This window comes from Grammomys surdaster, unplaced genomic scaffold (assembly GCF_004785775.1).
Source record: "Grammomys surdaster isolate TR1022 unplaced genomic scaffold, NIH_TR_1.0 125896, whole genome shotgun sequence".
Lineage (NCBI taxonomy): Eukaryota > Metazoa > Chordata > Mammalia > Rodentia > Muridae > Grammomys > Grammomys surdaster.
This window is the reverse complement of record NW_021620720.1, coordinates 2,533,610-2,554,882: the sequence shown is the minus strand read 5'-3', so window position 1 is coordinate 2,554,882 and position 21,273 is coordinate 2,533,610. Positions and strand designations below refer to the sequence as shown.

The window sequence follows — 21,273 nt, the reverse complement described above, 5'->3', positions numbered from 1 at the left end:
TTTTTAGCAGACCCAATAAACAAACTACAATCAGATGAAAATTTGTTATTTAAAAAAAGTCCTTTATTCAAATGCTTCTCCAGGTGGGCAGCTGGAATTGTGTACTGGGTTCGAATGATGGTGTCTACAAAGCACACACAAGGGGCTTGCATCGAAAGTACAAAGTTCAGCCGTGCGAGGTGGAAGCCTTTAATTCCAGCACTCAGAAGGCTGAGGCAGGTGGATCTCTGTGAGTTCAACTCTAGCCTGGTTTGCATAGCAAGTTCCAGGAGCCAGACCTACATAATAAAGTGACCCTATCTTAAAAAAAAAAAAAAAGTATAAAGTTCAGAGCTGGCCTTTGATCACAACAAAGGGCCAGAACTTGCAGCATGTGCTCTTGAGTAGATCAGGGCCTCCCTCTGACCTCAGCTTCTCCAGCTGACCTCAGCTTCTCCCTCTGACCTCAGCTTCTCCCTCTGACCTCAGCTTCTCCCTCCGACCTCAGCTTCTCCCTCCGACCTCAGCTTCTCCCTCCGACCTCAGCTTCTCCCTCCGACCGCAGCTTCTCCAGCTATAGACTTGAGCTGAAGACTGGGTTAGAGATAATCTTGATTCAAACTCCTGGGCTGCTGTCTGGGAGCCAAAGGAGCTGGTTTCCTAGGGTGCCCAGCCTAGGCCTTCTCATGCCCGACTCCTGAGCCTGCTCATCCAGAGTTTGTGGTAAACAATAAGAAACAGCTGTAGCCCCTGACTTTGACAGACTTCTCACACCTGAGTCTTGATAAAACACGAAATAGTTTATGTAAAATTCTGCCTTATTAACCCCATGCTTTGGGATCTGGCTTGCCAAAATAGGCTTTGAACAATTCCATCGTTGAGGGTCCTAGGTCCAACCAAACCAGACTGCACTTACTTAACAGTGGACAGACCAATGGTTCCCACCAGAGGATGTCTGATCCTGTCAGCTGTGAACTCCTTGAGGACTGTCACTGGACTTTCTGTCATCTTGGTCATTAAGCTCGAGAAGGGTGGTCCTGGGGGGGTCTACTAACAAAGTGCTCATAATAGTCCCCCAATGCTGGTGAAAAACAAGGTTGGAGGCTGTCAAGCCCAGACAACCCTCAGTCCCTCTCTGCACCCTTCATTTAGAGGCAAGTGCGGAAGGGCTCTTGTCCAGATTTCTTTGCTCTATCCAAGCCTCCGCACAGGATTATTTTAACTAGAATTTTCTCGGATAAACTTTGGACCTCTGAATAGCTGGAGTACCTCTTTCTACCAGCAGGTGATGGTAGGATCTCTGGGACAGCCATCCTGTAGATTGTTAGCAAGTCTTCACATAGGCAAAGCCTCTTTGAACAGGGGCTGCAGCTGGTCTGGCAGTGGCTGGAGCAGGAGAGTCATGACACAGGATTTGTACTGCAGATCCCCTCTGCTTGCAGCTGACTCCAGGACTCCTGTCTGTAACAGGGGCAGCTTCCCTCCAGGGTGGTGGATGCAGAGGTTACCATGGAGCCCAAGCCCTTGCCTGGCAAGGAAGTAGGGTGAGGCAGACAGGAGCAGCCTCCCTGCCTGTCCCTCTGGCTCACATAGTGAGCACGTAGGGACCCTGCTTGGTGCTGGAGGTGGAATCTGCTATCTACCAGAGGGTAAGGGCCATTGGTTCATCCGAGTGCAATCCAGCCCATTCCCTGCAGCCCCAAGCATCAGCTGAGCCTAAGGTTCCTGCAGAAGGAGCCTCAGAAGATCTTGAAGCCCTTCAGTAGAGTCAAGGTGGGTGCCTTGCGCTTGCTCTGGGCACGAGATGATTTCACAGTGACCAACTTGGCCTGGGCCACAGTGGGCATCTCCTTCAGACTGGCAGTGGAGAGAGTGTTAAAAGTACAGCTGGCCAGCCCATGCCGGGCTGTGAGCGGGGTCTGATGGGACAGGGCTTTCTCCTCAGAGATGAAGAGGGGCCGGGCCAGGGGACTCTTCTCCAGCTCTCGTCGTGCCTCGCGCACAGCCTCATGGAAGACATGCTGCACATGCTCAAAGTCCAGGCAGGCAGAGACCTCAAAAAACAGGCACCCGAATCTGCCTGCCAACGCTACACCTTCGGCCTTGGTGACTTGCCTGGAGAGAAACCAGGGTGAGGCAGTCAGGAGAATGTCATTGCAACTCAGGCAGAAAGGGTCCCACACCAGTGGTCTGGACCCATCTTCATCCTCTGAGTCTGTTTGCTCATCAGGATCATAGTACCCACCACTGTTAGAGGCTGTAAGGACTAAGACAACTTGCATGGAGTGCTTAGCATAGTATCTGCTACAGACTCAGCCCTCGATTGCCAAAGCTGGAATTTAGGAACGAATACGAGGAAGAGAGAAAGGCCGAGTCAAATTCTCCCATGCTAGACCCTGCCTGTGGCCAGATGAAGAAGGCCATGGCCCACCTCCTCAAGAAATGGCCACCCTCAGCTTGAGGGACTAGTAGTAAAAAAGCAGTTATTTGCAATGAAGGGGTAGCACCCCTCAGATTACTAGGGAAGCCTGTGACTGGCAGACTCTTGGTGCTCATAGATGATTTGTCTGCTTGTCCAGCCGAGGGCCAACAGAGAACAGCGACGAGGGTGTGATATCACTGAGGGCTGTCCTCACTCCCATGTGACTGGATAAGTGTTTGCAAGTGGAGGGTCAGGGTCCGTAGGAGCTTCTGACTGGAACCCACGGAAATGGAGGTGGAGAAAAAAAAAAAAAAAGAAGACTGGCTCTTGTTCAGAGTAGGGAGGGTTTTGAGGCCAAGGTTGCCCCTTGGTTGAATCCTGCTCACCACCACCACCCACTGATGAGCTGCCCCAGGCACCATTCTTTAGGACCACGGCACAGCCCAAGATGGGAGGGGATGCCAGGGTAAGAAACAGTGGGAAAAGCCTCTGGGCCAAGGCTGACTTGGCAGGAGCAAGGGGTCGGGAGACATGCTGTGCCACAAAACTCTAACCTGTTTGTTGGTGCTGTACTCAACTGAAATGGAGGCGGGGCAAACCACCATGTGTCAAACCCAGGGAACAGGCCTGTTCACTCAAGTCCTAGATTCCTGGTTACTCACTTGCAAACCATTCCTCAACAATCGCTTTTGTAAACATTGGGATCAAAGCAATATTCTGTAGACACACACACCATTCTGAACACTATCTAATCATACACAATCCAGTCTTCTGATCTCTCAGGTTCCAAAGTAATTCGGAGACCACCTTCAGTGACTCACCCACTGTATAACTTCCCTAATTCCCCAAGATGCAATTTTTCCTGGGGTGAAGGTTGGACCACCCATGCAGAAGGCCCCCATACCACCATGGTTACCTTTCAGGAAACCACAACTCTCTCCTCCCTCTGCCCGTGTGACCTATTCTGAAAAAAAACCACAACATCGATCCCTGGGCCTCAGGGAGAACAAGAACGAGAGCAGAGGGGACGAGTGGAAGGTGCCACGCCTAGCAGGTGTGCTGGATACAAGGGGCAATGTCCACACTGGAGAGTTTTCAGTGGGATTGCTCAAGTTTAGGCCTCCGTGTCAAGGACCTTAAGGCCAGGCTGGTGACTTGGATGTGTGGAGAGGGTGGAGGTAGAAGCCACAGGGAGTGGCAGGCCTGCGGTCAGCTGAAGGGAGAGGCCCCACCTTAGAGCATTCCAAGTCAAAGTCATTTAAAACATAGTGTCAGCCAAATAAAATACGGCTGTAGTATTCTATGGTGACCTGCCCTCTGGCCCAGTCTGTGACCTCTGGTTCAAATCCAACCCTTTCTAAGAGAGACCTGCCTTCAGCAGCCAACCGTGGCAGCAAGCCTGAGATACTATGCCTGGACCACAGCAGTCACCTGATCCAAGGAGCAAATTAGACCCTCTCCTTGGGATTGGAGTTGGTCACTAAATGGCTAGTCAGCTGCTGGAAGACAACCAGAATGTCACACAGCCTCAGGCAAGGCTGATGCAAGAGACCACTGAGACACCTGAAAGGAAGGAGTGCTAGTTTTGCCTTTTGGGGGTCCAGTCCATGTCCTAAGCAGCCCAGGTACCTTTCCCTTCCTGTCTTTGGCTGCCTAGAAGACTCCCAGTCTCTTCTCCCAACACGGTTCTTTTATCCGAAGTTGAGAGCACTTGCCACCCTGCATTCGTACGCAGGCAAGCTCTAGAGAAGAGGGCCAAGAGGCCTGCACTCACCTGTACTGGGCCATGTCGAGTTTGTTGCCCAGCAGCAGGGCAGGGTAGCCACGCTGTGTCTCCTTGGCATGCAAGGCCAACAGCTCTAGGTAGCTGCTGCTGCCCTCGAAACTCTCGCGACTATCGACGCTATACACCACCAGGAAGGCATGGGCCCAGTTCAGGTAGCGCTCACAGTTCCTGGGGGTGTCCTGGAGTAAGAGAGAGGACCCTAGCTGAGAGGCAGAAGAACTTGGTGGTGGGGGGGGGGGGCAAGAAGGCCTTCACCTGGGCTGCCCCTTCTACCTCGGAGTCTTTGTATATTGTTCCCCAACAGATCTCTTTTCAAAGGAGCACTTCAGTGTTGATTTGGCTTGGTGTGAAAAGAGACATTGTGTCAGGAACCTCCCTCCCACCACCCGGCCAGAGACTTGGAGACCTTGGCCACTTGGGCACCCAGTCAAAGGTTCTGGCACGGCCCTCCCAGGACCTGCTGTACCTGAGTACTCCTGGTTTCAGGTCAGGTCGACCCTGCCCCTTTAGCCTCTGAGAATTGACTCCAGCAGTGGGTAGAGAGGACACAAAGATCTATGTTGGGGAGACTTGGGTTCACAGGCTCTCTGGAAGTGCTTGCATAAACAGGCATATCTTACATCTTAAGATATCTGGGCAGATGTCAGTGATCACCCTTCTCATTTGGCAAATGAAAGATTCAGGCCCAGAAAAGTCAATAGTCCCACTCAGGGGCACAGAGCAAACTGTAGCCTAAAGGGTTCCAGATTCCCTTGTGAGTTCAGGACCTGGAAGGGCTGTACTGATCATCTGCTCTCTCTGGGGGATGGAGGGAGTGGGGAAAAGGGTCGGGAGAAGGGTTAATGTTACCAGGTCTGCAGTGTCCATGACCCTCAGGTGCACAGGTTGGTGGTCCACAGTCTCCTCAGAGCTGTAGGTGTCCTCTGCAACACAGATAGTCAGCCAGGTCAGCAGCATGGCAGGCCACACAATAAAGGACAAGGTCAATGTCCCAGCTCCCTCCTGTGCTGGACTCTCGTGTAGCCTTGACTGGTCCTTGGGAGCTGCAACCAGGTTACCGTCCCTCTTTGTTTGTCAAGCTGGAAGTGTCAGAGGCCACTATATACCATGCCTGGGGATAGGCTGTTTCTGGATCCATGCACAAAGTTTGTGGCTCATAGATTCAGCAGCTGAGGGTTGGCATTTCCTCCAGGAATTTCAATTTTCCCTTCCCAGCACAGGACCTGGCCCACAGGGAATCCCCAAAGACTTCTTCCCTCAATAGGAGACAAAGGAAAAGAGAAGCTTCTGATATGAAAGGGAGAGGGCAGCCAGAAGCCCCTGAGCTAGCACATTTAATCTCCCTGTTTTCCAGGACTGTGGAAAGACTATTTAGGACTCCAGGCTTGCTGTCCAGCTCATAATAAATATCTAGAAATGGTGGTGAGGAATGTGAAGAAGCTCTAGAGTTAAGAGGACAGATACACATTCCCAGGTAATTATTTTCTCCTTTTGTTTCTGTTTATTTGGGTGAGGATATGGTGTCTGTGTGTGTACATGTCCGTGTGTAGGTCAGAGTTTGACATCTGTGTCTTCTTCCGTCTCTTTCCATCTTATTATTTTTTTATTCAGAGCTGAGGACCGAACGCAGGGCCTTGTGCTTGTCGGGCAAGCGCTCTACGGCTGAGCTAAATCCCAGATCCCTCCATTTTATTATCTTTAAAAGAGGTTTTACACTTATTTTTATTTATGTGCCTGTATGGTCTGCTGGTGCCCGAAGAGACCAGAAGAGAGCACTGAATTCCTTGGCACTAGAGTTTTAGGTAGTTGTGAGCATCCTATATGGATGCTGGAAACAGAACCCAAGTCCTCTGGAAGAACACCAAGTGCTCTTAACCACTGAGCCATCTCTCCAGCCCCACCCCTCTACCACTCTTTTTGAGCCATGATCTTTCACTGAACCTGAAGCTCACCAGTTCATCCTGAGTTCTAGTGATCTACCTATCTCTGTTTCCCCAGATGCATGCCACCAGACCTCGATTTTGACCCGGGTGCCGGATGTCCGAACTCAGGCCCTTGTGCTCACGCAGCGAGCACTTTACTGACTGAGTGATCTCCGCAGCCCCCACAACCCATTTGTTTTCCTAGAGAAATAATTTTAAACTCAAATAGAAGTTACTAACTCACACAGTTCCTGCATGCTCTTCATCCGCTTCCCTCGGCGTCAACACCGCTTCCCACAACGTTACCGCCTTAGATAATAGCCGCAGTGCAATCGCCAAACCAGGAAATTGATGATGGTTCTACACTAGGAACTAAATTACTGACCTTATTTGGATTTCACCAGTTTGTGTTTTGTTTTTCTTTTTTTAGTTCTTATGACTTTAAACCCAAGAAATCAGAATGTGGTCAGGCATATCACAGGGTGACCCTTCTAGGCAAAACTGAGGTGCTCTCTGCCTTCCAGGCAGTGGCCACTCTGAGAACACCACCCTTACCCCGGGGGGAAATACAGTCACACACTTCTCTCTGACGACCGCTGGCAGTCAAGCAGGCCTGGACACATGCCAGGTCCACTAACATCCAACTTGAGTCACAGACAGCTCCTCGTCGCCGGCCCTCTTTGGGGACTTGGATAAATAGCTGCTCTTATCCAAAGAAGAAGAAGGAAAAAAAATAATGGAAAATATGTTCCAAATGCTTAACTATATTTGGCCCAAGAAGAGCTGTTGCTGGATGCCTAACTTGTGTTCATACTTCTTATTTTTCTGCCAAACTTGTCTTTTAGGCACTGACCCGAAACAGGCAAAGTCCTGCCCAGCCCAGTGATAAGTGTTACTCTAACCTTAGTCTTCCTGGTATTCCTGTTACCCAAGAGGCTAGCATATCATCTGTCAGCTCCGCTGTAGAAAGATGACAAGGTTGTTTTGGGAGGCTGAGGCAGGAGGATTGCAAGGTCAAGCCTTGCCTGGGCTTGAATGAGTTCAAGACAAGTCTGAGCAATGTAGTGAGACCCTGTTGTAAAACTGGGGTGGGGTGGGGGGCTGGGGATACAAGTCAATGGTAGAAGGTTTACCTAGCATGCATGGTAGACACACTGAATTCATTTAATTCCACTAACGAGGTGTGGGAGTGGGTAACTTGAACTTAGGCCTTCTGGGCTGCCTTTCCACTGTGACTCCCTTGCTCCCTGACTAATGATGGATCTGATGGTCTTCCAACTACGTCTGACATAAAGTATCCTATTTAGTAGGAGTTCTAAAGAATTGTAGAGATACGCAAGTTGGATGAAGCCTCAGGCCATCCGTTGACTGGCCTCAGGAGATGGAATGGCAGGTTCTCACCCAGGCATAGTGATGTAGAGCCTATCTTGACCCTGGGGACTTCAGTGTCTTTAAAATAGTAATTTTACAAAAGGCATCAATGAAGGTATGTATGATTGTACATCAGGTGGCACCTCAGACAGGACGAGTGTCCTTGTCCTTGCAGGACTAGGATGAAGGTAAGTGAAGTAAGAAGTTGACATTGTCCCTATAGGAGCCACAAAAGAATACTGACTGGAGCCCCTTGCCCACCCAGGGCAAATGCCTTCTATGCAGAGCCTAGCAGCTCCAGCCACAACCCACGAGACACAACTCGAACACTGGATTGTTCCAGTCTCAGCCTCCATATGGGGAAACTGAGGCTCAGAGAGCCCAGGACCTCACACACCTCCACCTCTGGACCCATAACTTTAGTTCACAGGAAATGGAGAAACTCCTCCTTCCTTTGAACCTGAGGGGGCTCTGTGATGTTAGGAGACTCACCGAGTCCACTCTACCTTGGTTTCTTTCTTAGAAAATGGAGATGATGATAATTCTTTTTTGTTTGTTTGGGGTTTGTTTGTTTGTTTGTTTGTTTGTTTGAGACAGGGTTTCTCTGTGTAGCCCTGGCTGTCCTGGAACTCATTCTGTAGACCAGGCTGGCTTCAAACTAACAGAGATCCACTTCTCTCTGCCTCCTGAGTGCTGGAATTAAAGGTGTGAGTCACCACAGCCTGGCTGATAGTAATTAATTGAAACAGAATTCAAAAGCAATTCAATCCACAGGACAGACCATCTAAGCTATAGCTAATACCACACATCAGGCTGAAAATGGGGATGCCATTCCACCTCAAAGAGTCCCAATGTGTGCTCAGGCTCCTGGGATACCCTGCAAAAAGCTAAAAAGCTGTTTTAGCCACTTGTTCCTGAGGCACACCCTCTTCTTGTATGTCCAGACTTTTCTCCATAGGAGAGGCTTGGGTCTCCCAGTCTGGCCTACTCAGGTGTTTGAACCAGGAGCAGGTACCTTCCAGCTAACAGGCTCTCAGGAGAACAAGAGGCCAAAGACTGAGGTGATTAAACATTCTAGGCTGCTGTCTGTCCCCCCACCTCAGACATTCTGACCACATGTTCCATCATCAGATCAGAATTCCAAAATTGCTCAACCAGGAAGCTCAAAACACCACTGTACCAGGATCATCTGATGGGATCCCATGGAAGGGTATGAAGGGAGAGCAGGGAAGAGGAGATGTTAGAAATGGATGATGAGAAAAAAATAAATACAGGTGCTGGCGGTGCAGCCAGCTGCTGGAACATGCACAAAGCCTTGGGTTCAATCAGCAGCACAGAATAAACCAGGCACGGTAGCACACACCAGCACTTAAGTGGATGCAGGAGGATCAGAAGCTCAAGGCCATCCTTGACCACACTGACAGTTTAAAGGCTAGCTTGAACTACATGACAACCAGTCTCAGAATAAAAACAGTAACTGTAGCTCTGAGACTCTTCCTCCTCTGTATTCTAGTCTAGCATGAACTGTTAGCTATTGGGGGCAATACTGCAAAATGGGGCCTTATCTTGTGACCCAGAATCCTGTGCATCTTTTCGGGGGTGGGGGTGGGGGTGGGAGGGTGGCCTTGGGACACCAGCACTTTATTTGATTTTAATGAATGGGAAAACAACATCACTTTCAAAGACATTTTGCTGTTCTCAGGACAGTTTACAAATAGAAGTAAACATGAGCTAGAAGTGGCTTTGGTGCTGATCAGATTCTAATTTTGTCTGTCTTGGGCATCAGTTTCCCATTAGGGTATTAGGGTTTATTTTAGAGGACGTTCCTTCTGTTAAAAATAAGTTTCACAGCCCAGGTCTGATGAACGTGAGGGACCCTGGGGAGTATACGTGGGGAGCCATCTGAGGGAGAAGGAAATATTCTCCGAGAGTCTGCTGGGGTCACACACAAGCCTAACATGCACCATTTCTTTAAACCTCACAGCAATTCTGTTACAGCTATGCCTAGGCTCCTCTGGCAGATGAGAAAATAGTAGCTCAGAAAGGTTAAGTGACTGTCTCAAAGTTACCCAGCCAATAAATCCAGCCAGCATCCAACTTAGCAACACCCAAAGTTAGCTTTATACAACTAAGTGCAGGAAGGGATGGACAAATGGTTTCAGTGGTTGAGAACACTTGTTACTCTTGCAGAAGACTCAGGTTCCATTCCCAGCACCCACATCGTGGTTCACATTCATCTGTCACTCCAGTTCCAGGGAATCCAGTGCCCTCTTCTGAGCTCTGTTGGGATCAGGCACACACATGGTGCACAGACATACATGCAGCCAAAACATTTATATACATAAAATACAATAAATTTAAAATTATAAAACAAAACAAATTCTTCCTGATTCAAAGAATGTCCAGCACCAATAGAAAATCCCTTAAATAGTATGTCTGGCTGTCCCGCGAAGAACACTGAGTGAACATTTTGAATAACTGTGCCTATTTGGATGTGGACATTCTGCTAATTTAAGAAAAACATTCTTCTAAAGTCTCGTTGCACCGCATATTTTAGGGCAAACAGTCTCAGTTCTTTGAGCTGGACTAGCCCCCTCCCCCAGTTGTCTGGTGTGCACTGAATCAACTCAAGAATCCTCTTCTCCCCTAAGATCCACAAGGCCCACCCATGGGGAGCTCCCGGGGGACCATCCAGGTGGGGCCCAGGCAGCAGGAAACCCAGGGAAGAGTTGCTTCTTACCCAGATTGGGATCATATTCGCTGATAAACCTCTTGGTGAGAAACTTCACAGTCAGGGCTGCAAGAAGAAAGAGGTAGACTCAGGCTCCTGCCGCATCTGAAGCTGAGGTCACTGTCCCTGTCGCTATATGAAGACCCAACTGACCTCTGTGGTCTCTGCTGACACCAAGCTTGGCTCTCCAAAGGCCCCAGGCTGCAGAGCGGAGGAATTGGCTCAGAAGACATAGGAATAGGGTGCCAAGCCCCACTAACTGCACACACCCTGGGATTAGTTTCTAAAAGTTTCTGTGAGCATGAAAGTCTGCAAGAAGCATGTTTAAGAGTATTTCTGGGCCGGGCGGTGGTGGCGCACGCCTTTAATCCCAGTACTTGGGAGGCAGAGGCAGGCGGATTTCTGAGTTCGAGGCCAGCCTGGTCTACAGAGTGAGTTCCAGGACAGCCAGGGCTACACAGAGAAACCCTGTCTCGGAAAAAAAAAAAAAAAAAAAAAAAGAGTATTTCTGGCCGGGCGGTGGTGGCGCACGCCTTTAATCCCAGCACTTGGGAGGCAGAGGCAGGTGGATTTCTGAGTTCGAGGCCAGCCTGGTCTACAGAGTGAGTTCCAGGACAGCCAGGACTACACAGAGAAACCCTGTCTCGAAAAACAAACAAACAAACAAACAAACAAACAGAGTATTTGTGAACAACCTAATCCAGGGTCAAGCCCGTACTTTCTAGTTATCCTGAAATCTGGTGAGTCCACCAACTCAAGGGACACATCCCCCACCCTTGAACAGGTCTCACTGATTTTTTAGTATTTATTCCAGCTTTGGCTATAAGCCAGAGACAGTAAGCCAGTGGTTTTCAACCTGTGGGTCACGACCCCTTTGGAAGTCAAATAACCCTTTCACAGAAAACACAGATATTTACATTATGATCCATAACAGTAGCAAAATTACAGTAATGAAGTAGTAACAAAATTAATTTTATGGTTGAGGGTCATGAGGAACTATATTAGGGCTGTAGACTTAGGAAGGTTGAGAACCACTGCAGTCAATGAAGATTGGACTGGCAATTGCCGAGAAGAGTCTGACACACACACCCCCACCTCCGCCCTAGAACAGGAGTTTCCAGACAAGGTCCATGACGGACTATGTCCCAAGTAAACACACTCTAGTCTGGGTCCTCTACGCCTTGGGCTTTGGCTCTCGGTGGGACTTCCACACCCCTCTTGGTTACCTCTTGAAAATGTAAGACTTGAAAAAGTAGTTCTTTTTCCCTTGTAGCGTGAACTAACAGGATTGCTTCTGTTCAGAGCTCGGCGCATAAAGGCAAGAGTCAGCCAAATATATTATGCTAGATTCTTGATAGGATTAAAAATAAACATAAGATTCTTTTTAAAGATTCCTAACACTGCCATTTGGCAAACTACTAGCCAGGGAATACGTATTTTAAACTTTCTGGCGCTGAAACTGTTACCCAGTTGGTAGAGTGCTTGCCTACCCTGCGTGAAGCCCTGGGTTCCATCCCCAGGTTTACCAGTACCAAGAATGGTGGTGCACATTTACAAACCCAGCGCTTGGAAGAGGAAGGCAGAAGATTCAGGAATATATGGCTATCCTTGACTTCATAACAGGTTCTGGGACACCCTGTGCTACATGAGACTGCATCAAAAATAAAAATGAATTCCTTCATCCATGTAGTCACTATCTGACCGTTGGCTGAGTCACTGTGAACAGGCTGGTATTCAAAGGAAAACTGTGTTCTCGGTCCCACTTCTGAACTAGGGGTGCTGGCTTCAAAGTTCCCCAGGGAATCTCAGGGAAAGGAGGAGAAGGAAAAACCATAGCTCACAGGCTTGGTGGCCATTCACTGTGGGCTGGAACTGGACAGCCAGAGGAGCCCCTTCTGGAGACCCATCTTCAGCTTATTGGGTCTTTAAGTGTCAGAGAGCAGGGCAAACACTCCTTTTGGGGGTCTCTGTGATGGCTTTTAGAAGTGATGAAGGTTCAAGGTTGACAGAAATTATCTCAGTCCTAGCCCAAGATTTAGGTTTCCCAAGGACAAGTTCCTGGCACCTGGGACTCTAGTCTTTTTCCAGAAAGTCAAGAGGGGTCTGGCTTGAAACAAATACATTTGATAAGAATAGTCTGTTTCAGAGTCCCAAGGGTTGGCAGCGGAGGAGTAGCCCAAGCCTGAGAAATTCTAATCTCTACTGACTTCTACTAAGTTTCTTGGAGGCGGTGGTGAGGGGGTGGACAGCACAGATCAACGAGTAGCAAGAATGCCACTAAATTCAAAGGGGACCCAGAGCTGGAGACCAGCGCCAACAGGTCTCGTTAGTGTCAGCTGATGAGATTTGGCTGCTGGTCCCAGGGATGGAGATGAGTAGAGGACCTAAGAGAAACACAAAGAGAGTGTTTTGTGGGAGACAGGAGTCACAGGCACCGAGAACAGAGGCAGAGGAAGAGCCAGGCAAGCAGCTAAAGATAAAAGCGATGGAGAAGCAAGGCTAGAGTGATAGCCTACAACAGGGAAACTGAGTCAAAAAGCAAAGTCTTAGGGACTCACCCAACCACCAAGGGAAGCAAGTCCCTGGGAGCTGGTGGATGAAGCTGCCCTCATCCTCCGCGCTCCACGCCACTCACCAGACTTGCCTGCTCCGCGGGGCCCAAGGATAGCCAGGTTAACTTCCAGGGGCACGCTGTGCGGCCCACTGCCAGCTCGGGGCTTGCCGAACACAGACGACATGGCGAAGCTGCAGATGGCCACGCCGGTCTCCGGCCCGATGGGCTGCTAGTTGCACGCCCCCAGCGACCCAGCTGTGTCCGCCCGCTGGAGGAGGGGCGTGGACGGGGCGTGGCCTCCGTGCTCCAAAAACCTTTTAAAAGCCACTGAGCCTTATCCAGAGCAGTCTGCAAACAGAATTACCCTCCCTGCCTTCTGGTTGATTTCTGTGTCACTTTTGCTTTAGACCACAACCAGTTCAACCTCAGCACTCTACGTCTGTGTTTTGTGTGGGCGACTCCAAGTAGCATCACTGCAGAACTCAGGCTCCTGGGACGAAGGATTTGTGCCCCTTGCTAAGACTTCATGACCCAGCCAGGTGTCTTATTTTATGCTTCTAATCCCAGTATTTGGGAAGCAGAGGGAGGGTTGCAGCAGTGGCGCATTGGAGGCCAGCCTGGGCTACCTAGTGAATTCCAGGATAGCTTGAGTTACTTGTGAGACTGTCTCAAATCAAGCATAAAACACCTCACCCACACCCCTGTAAGTAATCCTAATTGAACTCACTGGATTGTCAAAAAATAATCAAAAAATATGATAATTGAAAGGGAAGAGGCGCTGGGCAGTGGTGGTGCACGCCGTTAATCCCACCACTTGGGAGGCAGAGACGGGGGATTTCTGAGTTCGAGGCCAGCCTGGTCTACAGAGTGAGTTCCAGGACAGCCAGGGCTATACAGAGAAACCCTGTCTTGAAAAACCAAAAAAAAAAAAAAAAAAAAAAAAGAAAGAAAGAAAGAAAGAAAAGGAAGAGGAAGGAGATAAATGAATGGTAGGGTAAGAGGGAGTATGGGACAGTGGATATGATCAAAAATACATTATTAGATGCATATGTGAAAATGTCACATCAAAACTTGTTATTATGTATAATTGATTGACTTCCAGAAAATCTAATCCATCCTGGATTAGTTTTTCTCCCTGATAGGAGTAAAAAGTTGAATATGTCTTCTATGTTCTTAGAGTGAACAGTAGTTCTGAGCTTGGTGGTAAGGTTGATGAAGCAGGGGTCATTCCCTGGGGTCTCAGATAGATCTGGTTATGCTGCAGATACGGCACAAGAACTTAGCTGCTGAGGTAACTTTGGGCAAATCACTCACTTCTTTGGGTTTTGGTGTTCCTATCTATAAATACCAATGGGCAGATAAATACAAAATTTGGGGATGTGATTTTGGCAAACCTGAGTAAATTCTAGAACCCTGAAGACCTGTATTCTAGAAAACACTCATGCTGGAGTGGGGAAGGAAATGCTAGCTCCATCCCATTCCCGCCCCACAATGGTGAGCTGATGACCCATTCACCCACTGTTACTGGGAATCCACCTGCTGGGATAGCTGTTAAGCCAATATAGTTAGCCAGCAGTTACACTGGGTGTTTGGGATGCCAGTGTAGCCTTAGACCTTTCTCAGGATAAGCTTTTAAGCACAAAACTTAGGTTGACACATCTCAAGTAGCCAGACAGTTAGTTATCCAGAGTCAGAACTACAGAAGCCAGAAAAGCAGTAAGAGACTTTCCCAGAACCGTGGTGTTTAACGGATCAGGTCTTTGTTTTTATTTTGGCAGGTGGTGCTGTGCATGAGCTGTATTTTGTGGCCTGAATGGTACTTCCATTGTGGAGTCAGTTCTGTTAAGGTCTGGGGGCTTACTAAGTTCTGGGGGGAGCTGTTACATTAACAACAAACAAACAAACAAACAAACAAACATGGAAACCTGGCCAGCAGCCAGGGGTTCCAGGGTATAAACAGGATGGCAGCATCCCTCCTGAGCAAGAAATGGACAGGATGTGAGTTTTGACTTGGTCTAGCTTTTGAGGGATTCACAGCAAACCAGCTGTTATAAAGCTTGTGAGATATCAGAGGGATTTGTGTACATTATACCTCAGACCAGACTTGCTTGAACAGCCGATGCATAACGTGTTTCCTCTGAGTTGTAGGAGTTGAAACAGTAGGAGCTAAGTTGTAGCCACATCCCTGGACTGGCTACAATCCTGTGCAGACATTCCAGATCGGGTCCACGGGGAGAAAACCTGTCTCATTGCAGGAGTGCTGGAGAGAGCAAGCTGGAGCCAGCACAGGTCAGGCAGATGAGAGTTTTACCACTTCTGAGTTTGTGTGAGGTGAGGGGAGTTGCTTAGAGCCTTTCTTGGGCTGAGGCTCAATTCACACAAAGCCTTGGAATCAATGCCCCACCCAGCATCAAATAAACTTGAGTGACTGATGGTACAGGCCTCTAATTCCAGCTGTTGTGAGGATCAGTTCAAGTTCATTCTCTCCTACAAGATCAGGAGAACAGGAGGAGCCTACACTATGTCAGAGCCTATCTCAGAAAGAAGGAGACAGTTCGCTCAAGAGAGAGGCTATTCTGTTCGGGCAAGTAGCTCAATTCTTCTTGTCTAGCCCCCTCAATCAAAGCTCTTATAGAGGACTTCAGACATTCAAAATATAGAGGTTGTGTTGCTGGGCCCAATGATGGGGGTGTGCGATCGGTGTTAAATAAATGTACAAAGTAGGTAAGGAATGAACAGGGAGGAATGTAGGACCTGTAAGTCTTTCCTGGTGCCAAGATACCCAAAAGCGATTGCACATTGGGGAAGTCTATTACATCTTCTCCTGGGTCACAGAACAACGTGCCTTCTATTGTTGTTCCGTGATGTATCACAATATCAAAACCTTCGAGCAGAACCCTAGAAATCATTTGCAAATCCCATTTCACAGCTGTGGAACTGAAGCCTGGAGAGGCTGAGTAGCTCTGGCAAACTGGTAGTCATATAGCATCAAAGTCCAGGCAACCAACCTTTCCCCAACTCCAGGAGCTGCAAGGTATTCCCTGCCCTGTGTACTGTCTTCACTGTGACTGGAAAGAGACTCCACCATCAGACCAGAGGGTGTTTTCTCCAAAGACAAGAGTTATGCCTCCTCTATCAGGCAATGCTCTTCTGGGACAGAAACTGGATTTCCCTTGGCTCACTAGGCATTCCAATAAGTTGGAACTCAGGGTTCCAGTGAATAGACCCTGCTAGAGAGGTGACTCAGTAGTTAAGAACACCTATTATAAGCCGGGCGGTGGTGGTGCACGCCTTTAATCCCAGCACTTGGGAGGCCGGGGCAGGCGGATTTCTGAGTTCGAGGCCAGCCTGGTCTATACAGAGTGAGTTCCAGGACAGCCAGGGCTACACAGAGAAACCCTGTCTCAAAAAAAAAAAAAAAAAAAAGAACACCTATTATTACTCTTGTAGAAGATTCAGTTTTGGTTCCCATCACCACCTGGTGGCTCATAATCATTCGTAACACCAGTTCTAGGGAATTGAACACCTGGCCTCTGCAGGCACCAGACATTCGCATGGTACACATATACACACGCAGACAAAACATTCATACACATAAAAATTAAATAAATACATCTTTTAAAAGTTTTTTTTTTAATTAAAAAAAGAGAAAGACCCTACTGGGTGCTGACCATGTAGCCGCAGATATGAATAAAGCTTGGGTCAGTGCTCCTCCAAGACTCAGAGCCTGATGCCTGCCTGCCTTTTGTCCCTACCCCCATCTCTCTCAGTGTGGGGAGTGCAAAGTGGAGAGGGGGTTTTGTTAGAGGTCAGGCAAGGGTCAGGCAGGGCCTGGGAACTCTGTGGGCTGCCCACAGCCAAGACAGTTCCTTGTCCTCTCCATCTCCCAGAGGGCCACTCAAGCATCTGGGAGGGGGAAACTCCCAGCTGTACACACCATCAGCTGGGGCCCTGAGGGTAGGACCAAAGGGCAAAGCCTCAGCTCAGATGCAGAACCATGATCTCTACCCAAGTAGACCCCTCCCCATCATCAGGCTGTGGAAGTACGTGTAAACAGGGTGTGTGGGTATTTCCACCCACTCAAGAGATCTTGACTTGGGGGTGGACATGGGAAATCGATTGGAGGATAAACTTCAGTCTAGAAGAATTTTGTGATTTTTGCCTCCTGCCCTTAGGAGAGGCCTGTGGTGGTTCTATTTGGCTCTGTCTGGATTCTGTTAGGCGTCAGGAACAGGCTAGCTGATGGCAACTATGCAGCCCTGTTCTGACAATCTGCCTTCTCTAGCCCCTCTCCCTTCTGAGCCAAGGCTAGGCAGGTAGAGAGACTATGCCAGTCTAGGGATGGAGTAGCCTATAGAGCCAGTAGACAGTTCTGTCAAGTCCACACTGAGGAAAAGCCTCCTTCATCTGGAAGCCTCCCAGACACTCTCCCTGTTATTAAGGCCTAGCAAGGATACAGGTTAAGATCTGACACTACAACTTCCACTTGTCCCCAAGAAAGGGTTGCCATACCTATTGCCTGGAACATTCTGGACTCTTCCAGCCAACGTCTGGTCTCAGGGAAGGAGAGACACTGGCAGAGGGCCTGGGATAGTACTCATGGGATTTCTGCCCACCCCACCCCCATCTCCTTCCCCTCTTCCTGCCTGGTCCCTGGGGCAGAGCATCTGAGATATTTCTGGCAGTGTCTTCAAGGCCTCCGGCTTCCCAGGCTCACACAAGTGGTCCCCACACCCTAGGCCTGTTTTGATGGGATGAACTAGGGCGTGCCTTAAGGGCATATTTGCTGTGGGTCTGCAAATTTATCTGTAAGTTCTACGTCTGTGTCCTAAAGGGGAGGAGGGTTCTCCTACCCTACTCCTACTGCCTTTTTGGTAATGGATAGCTGTTCTACCCCCCAATCGAGGACCAAGGTGAACATCTCCCAAACAGATACACCATCCTATCAAAGTCTAGTCCTCAGTTCCCTCACCTTCAGAGTGTAGCGGAAGGAGAAGGCAATTATCAAACTCTTTTCCATCTGACATCTTGGGACCGAGTATTAGATGGTCAATCTGGAAAGCCGTGCACAGTTGGAAAAGTGCCTTGAACAGGACTGCAGGAGGGCCTGGGGCTGTCTGTCCCAAGCTGCAAGATCTTGGACAGGGCTCTTTCTCACACTTCTACCTGGTCTTCTTGGGGATTCATGAACCTTAGGTTCCTTCCAACTGCTCTGAACTCTGCACAGAAGGGAACAGGTTAAGAGCACATACATAAACTGGCTGCATTCTGGCTCTAAATCTGCCACCTGCTGGTCATGGACTAAACCCTTCCTTAGTTTAGTCTCTTTATTAAATGGGGGGTGTTAGCAGCATCTAGTTCAGGGCTACAGTGTGAATCAGTAAACAGAGTCCTTGTTTAGTGTGCACAAAGCTCTGGGTTCAACCCCAGCGTCACATAAACTGGGCGTAGTGGTACATGAACTTGGGAGACGGAGGCTCGGGGCCATCCTTACTGTATAGCAAATTTGAAGCCAGCCAAGGATATATCAGACCTTTTCTAGAGAAGAAATCCAGATCATAGCATTGCTGTAAAAAGTAAGTGGAGATTGTCTATTCGCCAAGGATATTGGGGGGAGGGCCATAGTAATGACTCATGGAGTATGTATCGTGGTGCGATTGAAGTGGAGCCAGTATTATCCGAAGGAGGCTTTCCCATCCACAAGTATACTATCCTCCCAGCACCTGCGCTTTTCTTCATCCACAGTGACAGTCACAGAGGGGTCAGGCAAGTGAAGCCCAAATACCAGCTTTCCACTTCCATTCCACCTCTGGGGCTAACTGGATGCTCTGCTACACGAAAGTAAAGGGCTAAAAAAGAAGTTGCTATGGGGCTGTGGAGACCACTCAACGTTAAGAACAAACAAATCCAGACTACAGGGCTCCATTCCCATAATCCCACTTCCAAGGGATCTGAGATCGTCTTCCAGCATTCAAGCACACGGCACGCCTGTGATGCACTTACATACATGCAGGCAGGACTATCCAGCAAGCATGAGCAGAGACATGTCTTAGAACCCTAGGCTAACCATTCAGTTTGCTCCTCTTTGGTCTCTCCCTTCAGCCTGTCTTTCTCATTCCTTTGAGGTTATGAATGCTAGTCCTCATCGGAAAGACCTTAGAAAAGTCATATAAACTCTCCAGGCCTCAATCAGAACACCTTATGGAATTTGTGCCAATACTGTATATAGATGTTTTTATTTACCCTATTTTAAAAATGAGGAAACAGAGCCGAGGTACATGTGTTGTATAAAGGCCACACAGCTTGGTATGGTGCCTGTTAAATAGGATATTTTTACAAGCAGGCCTGGCAAAGCCCAGCACGCAGTGGGTATTCAGTATATAGTTAGTATTGTCACTATTTATTTCCTTTTTATAAAAAAAAGTTTATCTCTGTCTCTGTGGAGGTGGGATGAATGCCACATCGTGAACACAGAGGTCAGAGGACAACTTTGTGGAGTGGGTTTCCTCCTTCCACCTTTATGTAGGTTCCAGGTTGAACCCAGACCAGCCAGGCTTCTAGGCAAGAACCAGTTGAACCATCTCTTTGGTCCTGTCACTAGTCTCTTAACAGAACTGAATGACCACACAGGTGTCCAGATGCCCTCTGGGCCCTGAGGCTATCCAAGCCTGCGGGCCACATCACATGAGCAGGTCCTATCTTTAGCCAGGAAAGTATTTATAACCCCCAGGGAAAATTTTTTTTTCCTCCCCGCCCCGGGGTAGCCCCAGAGTCAGTGGACCCAGGCAAATCTCGGCCCTCCAGCGGCGGCAGCCTCCGCCCCCTCTAGCTCATCATGCCCCCAGACCCTGAGGTCCCGGTGCAGGTGTGGGTGGATGGTCAACTCTTCCAGGCGGAGCAGTCGCTGCTGGTGGAGCACTGCGGCTTCTTCCGCGGGCTTTTCCGCTCTGGCATGCGGGAGGCGCGCGCCGCCGAGGTGCGCCTGGGCGCGCTGAGCGCTACGGGCTTCCGCACAGCTCTGCGGGTGCTCCGCGGAGAGAGGCCGGCGCTGGCGGCCGATGACGAGCTGCTGCAGGCTGTGGAGTGCGCCGCGTTCCTGCAGGCGCCCGCGCTCGCACGCTTCCTGGAGCACAGCGTCACGTCGGACAACTGCTCATTGCTGTGCGACGCGGCCGCCGCCTTCGGCCTGCACGACGTGCTCCACAGCGCTGCGCTCTTCATCCGCGACGGATCGCACGAGCTGGTGGCACAGCTGGAGCTGCCCGAGGCCCGAGCCTACGTGGCGGCGCTGCGACCCAGCACCTACGTGGCGGTGAGCACGCACACGCCCACACCCGGCTTTCTAGAGGATGCGTCGCGCACCATGTGCTTCCTGGACGAGGAGGACGACGCGTGGCGCACGCTGGCCGCGCTGCCCCTAGAGGCCAGCACGCTTCTGGCGGGTGTGGCCACCCTGGGCAACAAGCTGTACATCGTGGGTGGCGTGTGTGGCGCCAGCAAGGAAGTAGTAGAGCTGGGCTTCTGTTACGACCCGGAAGGTGGCACCTGGTGCGAGTTCCCCAGCCCGCACCAACCGCGCTATGATATGGCGCTGGCTGGCTTCGAAGGCCGCCTCTATGCCATCGGTGGCGAATTCCAGAGGACACCCATAAGCTCCGTGGAGTGCTATGACCCGGCCACAGGTTGCTGGAGTTTCGTGGCGGACTTGCCACAGCCAGCTACAGGGGTTCCCTGCGCCCAGGCGCGTGGCCGCCTCTTCGTGTGCCTGTGGAGGCCGGCAGATGTCACTGCTGTCGTGGAGTACGTGGTACAGATGGACAAGTGGCTGCCGGTGGCTGAACTGTGTCGTTCGCAGAGCTACGGTCACTTTATGGTGGCCCATCGTGACAGCCTCTATGTAGTACGGAATGGACCTTCCGATGACTTCCTGCACTGTGCCATCGATTGCCTCAACCTGGTCACAGGACAGTGGACATCGCTACCTGGCCAATTTGTCAACAGCAAGGGAGCACTCTTCACGTCTGTAGTGCGTGGGGACACCGTTTATACCGTCAACCGTGTATCCACGTTAGTCTATGCCATTGAAGATGGCACCTGGAGGCTGCTCAGGGAAAAGGCTGGGTTTCCTCGGCCTGGCTCTTTACAGACTTTTCTTCTGCGACTGCCTCCTGGCACTACTGGACCTGTGGCCACCGCGCTGCCAGAGTTGTGAGCTTGGAATGACTTCAGAAGACACACGAATCTCCTTGAGCCTTGGCTGCGTCCTCGTGAGCCTTGGCTGTGTGGACCTGGATTGGGGAGCTCTTGGGAGCTCCTTTTTCCCTATCGAGACATTCAGGTTTGCTTTCTGGTGGTGCGAATGTCCACGAAGCCCTGAACAATGCAGGCGCCTGGTCCTCAAATCACTTGGGCTCTGTTGAGAGCTGGTGGGTCATAATCTCAGGGAAAAGGGTGGGGTTACAATTTGGACAATCCAGACTTGTAGCTAAAAGTGGGTTAAGTGATGTT

The 21,273-nt window shown here is 49.7% G+C and overlaps 2 protein-coding genes across 3 annotated transcripts; one reads left to right on the top strand and one right to left on the bottom strand.

Moving 5' to 3' along the window:
* Positions 1-57: 57 nt before the first annotated feature.
* Positions 58-12,966, bottom strand: Rasl12 (RAS like family 12). 2 transcript variants are annotated; one of them, XM_028752358.1, is made up of 6 exons: positions 12,847-12,966; positions 10,365-10,412; positions 10,221-10,277; positions 5,037-5,110; positions 4,176-4,366; positions 58-2,094 (listed from the first exon to the last, which is right to left on the bottom strand). In XM_028752358.1, exons 1-6 carry the CDS (start codon positions 12,947-12,949, stop codon positions 1,719-1,721), a joined length of 849 nt encoding a protein of 282 aa, XP_028608191.1. In that variant the 5' UTR covers positions 12,950-12,966; the 3' UTR covers positions 58-1,718. The 2 variants fall into 2 exon arrangements, with proteins under 2 accessions (XP_028608191.1, XP_028608192.1); XM_028752359.1 differs by lacking the exon at positions 10,365-10,412.
* A 6,634-nt stretch (positions 12,967-19,600) lies between these two features.
* Positions 19,601-20,977, top strand: Kbtbd13 (kelch repeat and BTB domain containing 13). The gene has a single exon (XM_028752329.1). The coding sequence runs from the start codon at positions 19,601-19,603 to the stop codon at positions 20,975-20,977; it is 1,377 nt and encodes a 458-aa protein (XP_028608162.1).
* The last annotated feature ends 296 nt before the right edge of the window (positions 20,978-21,273 follow it).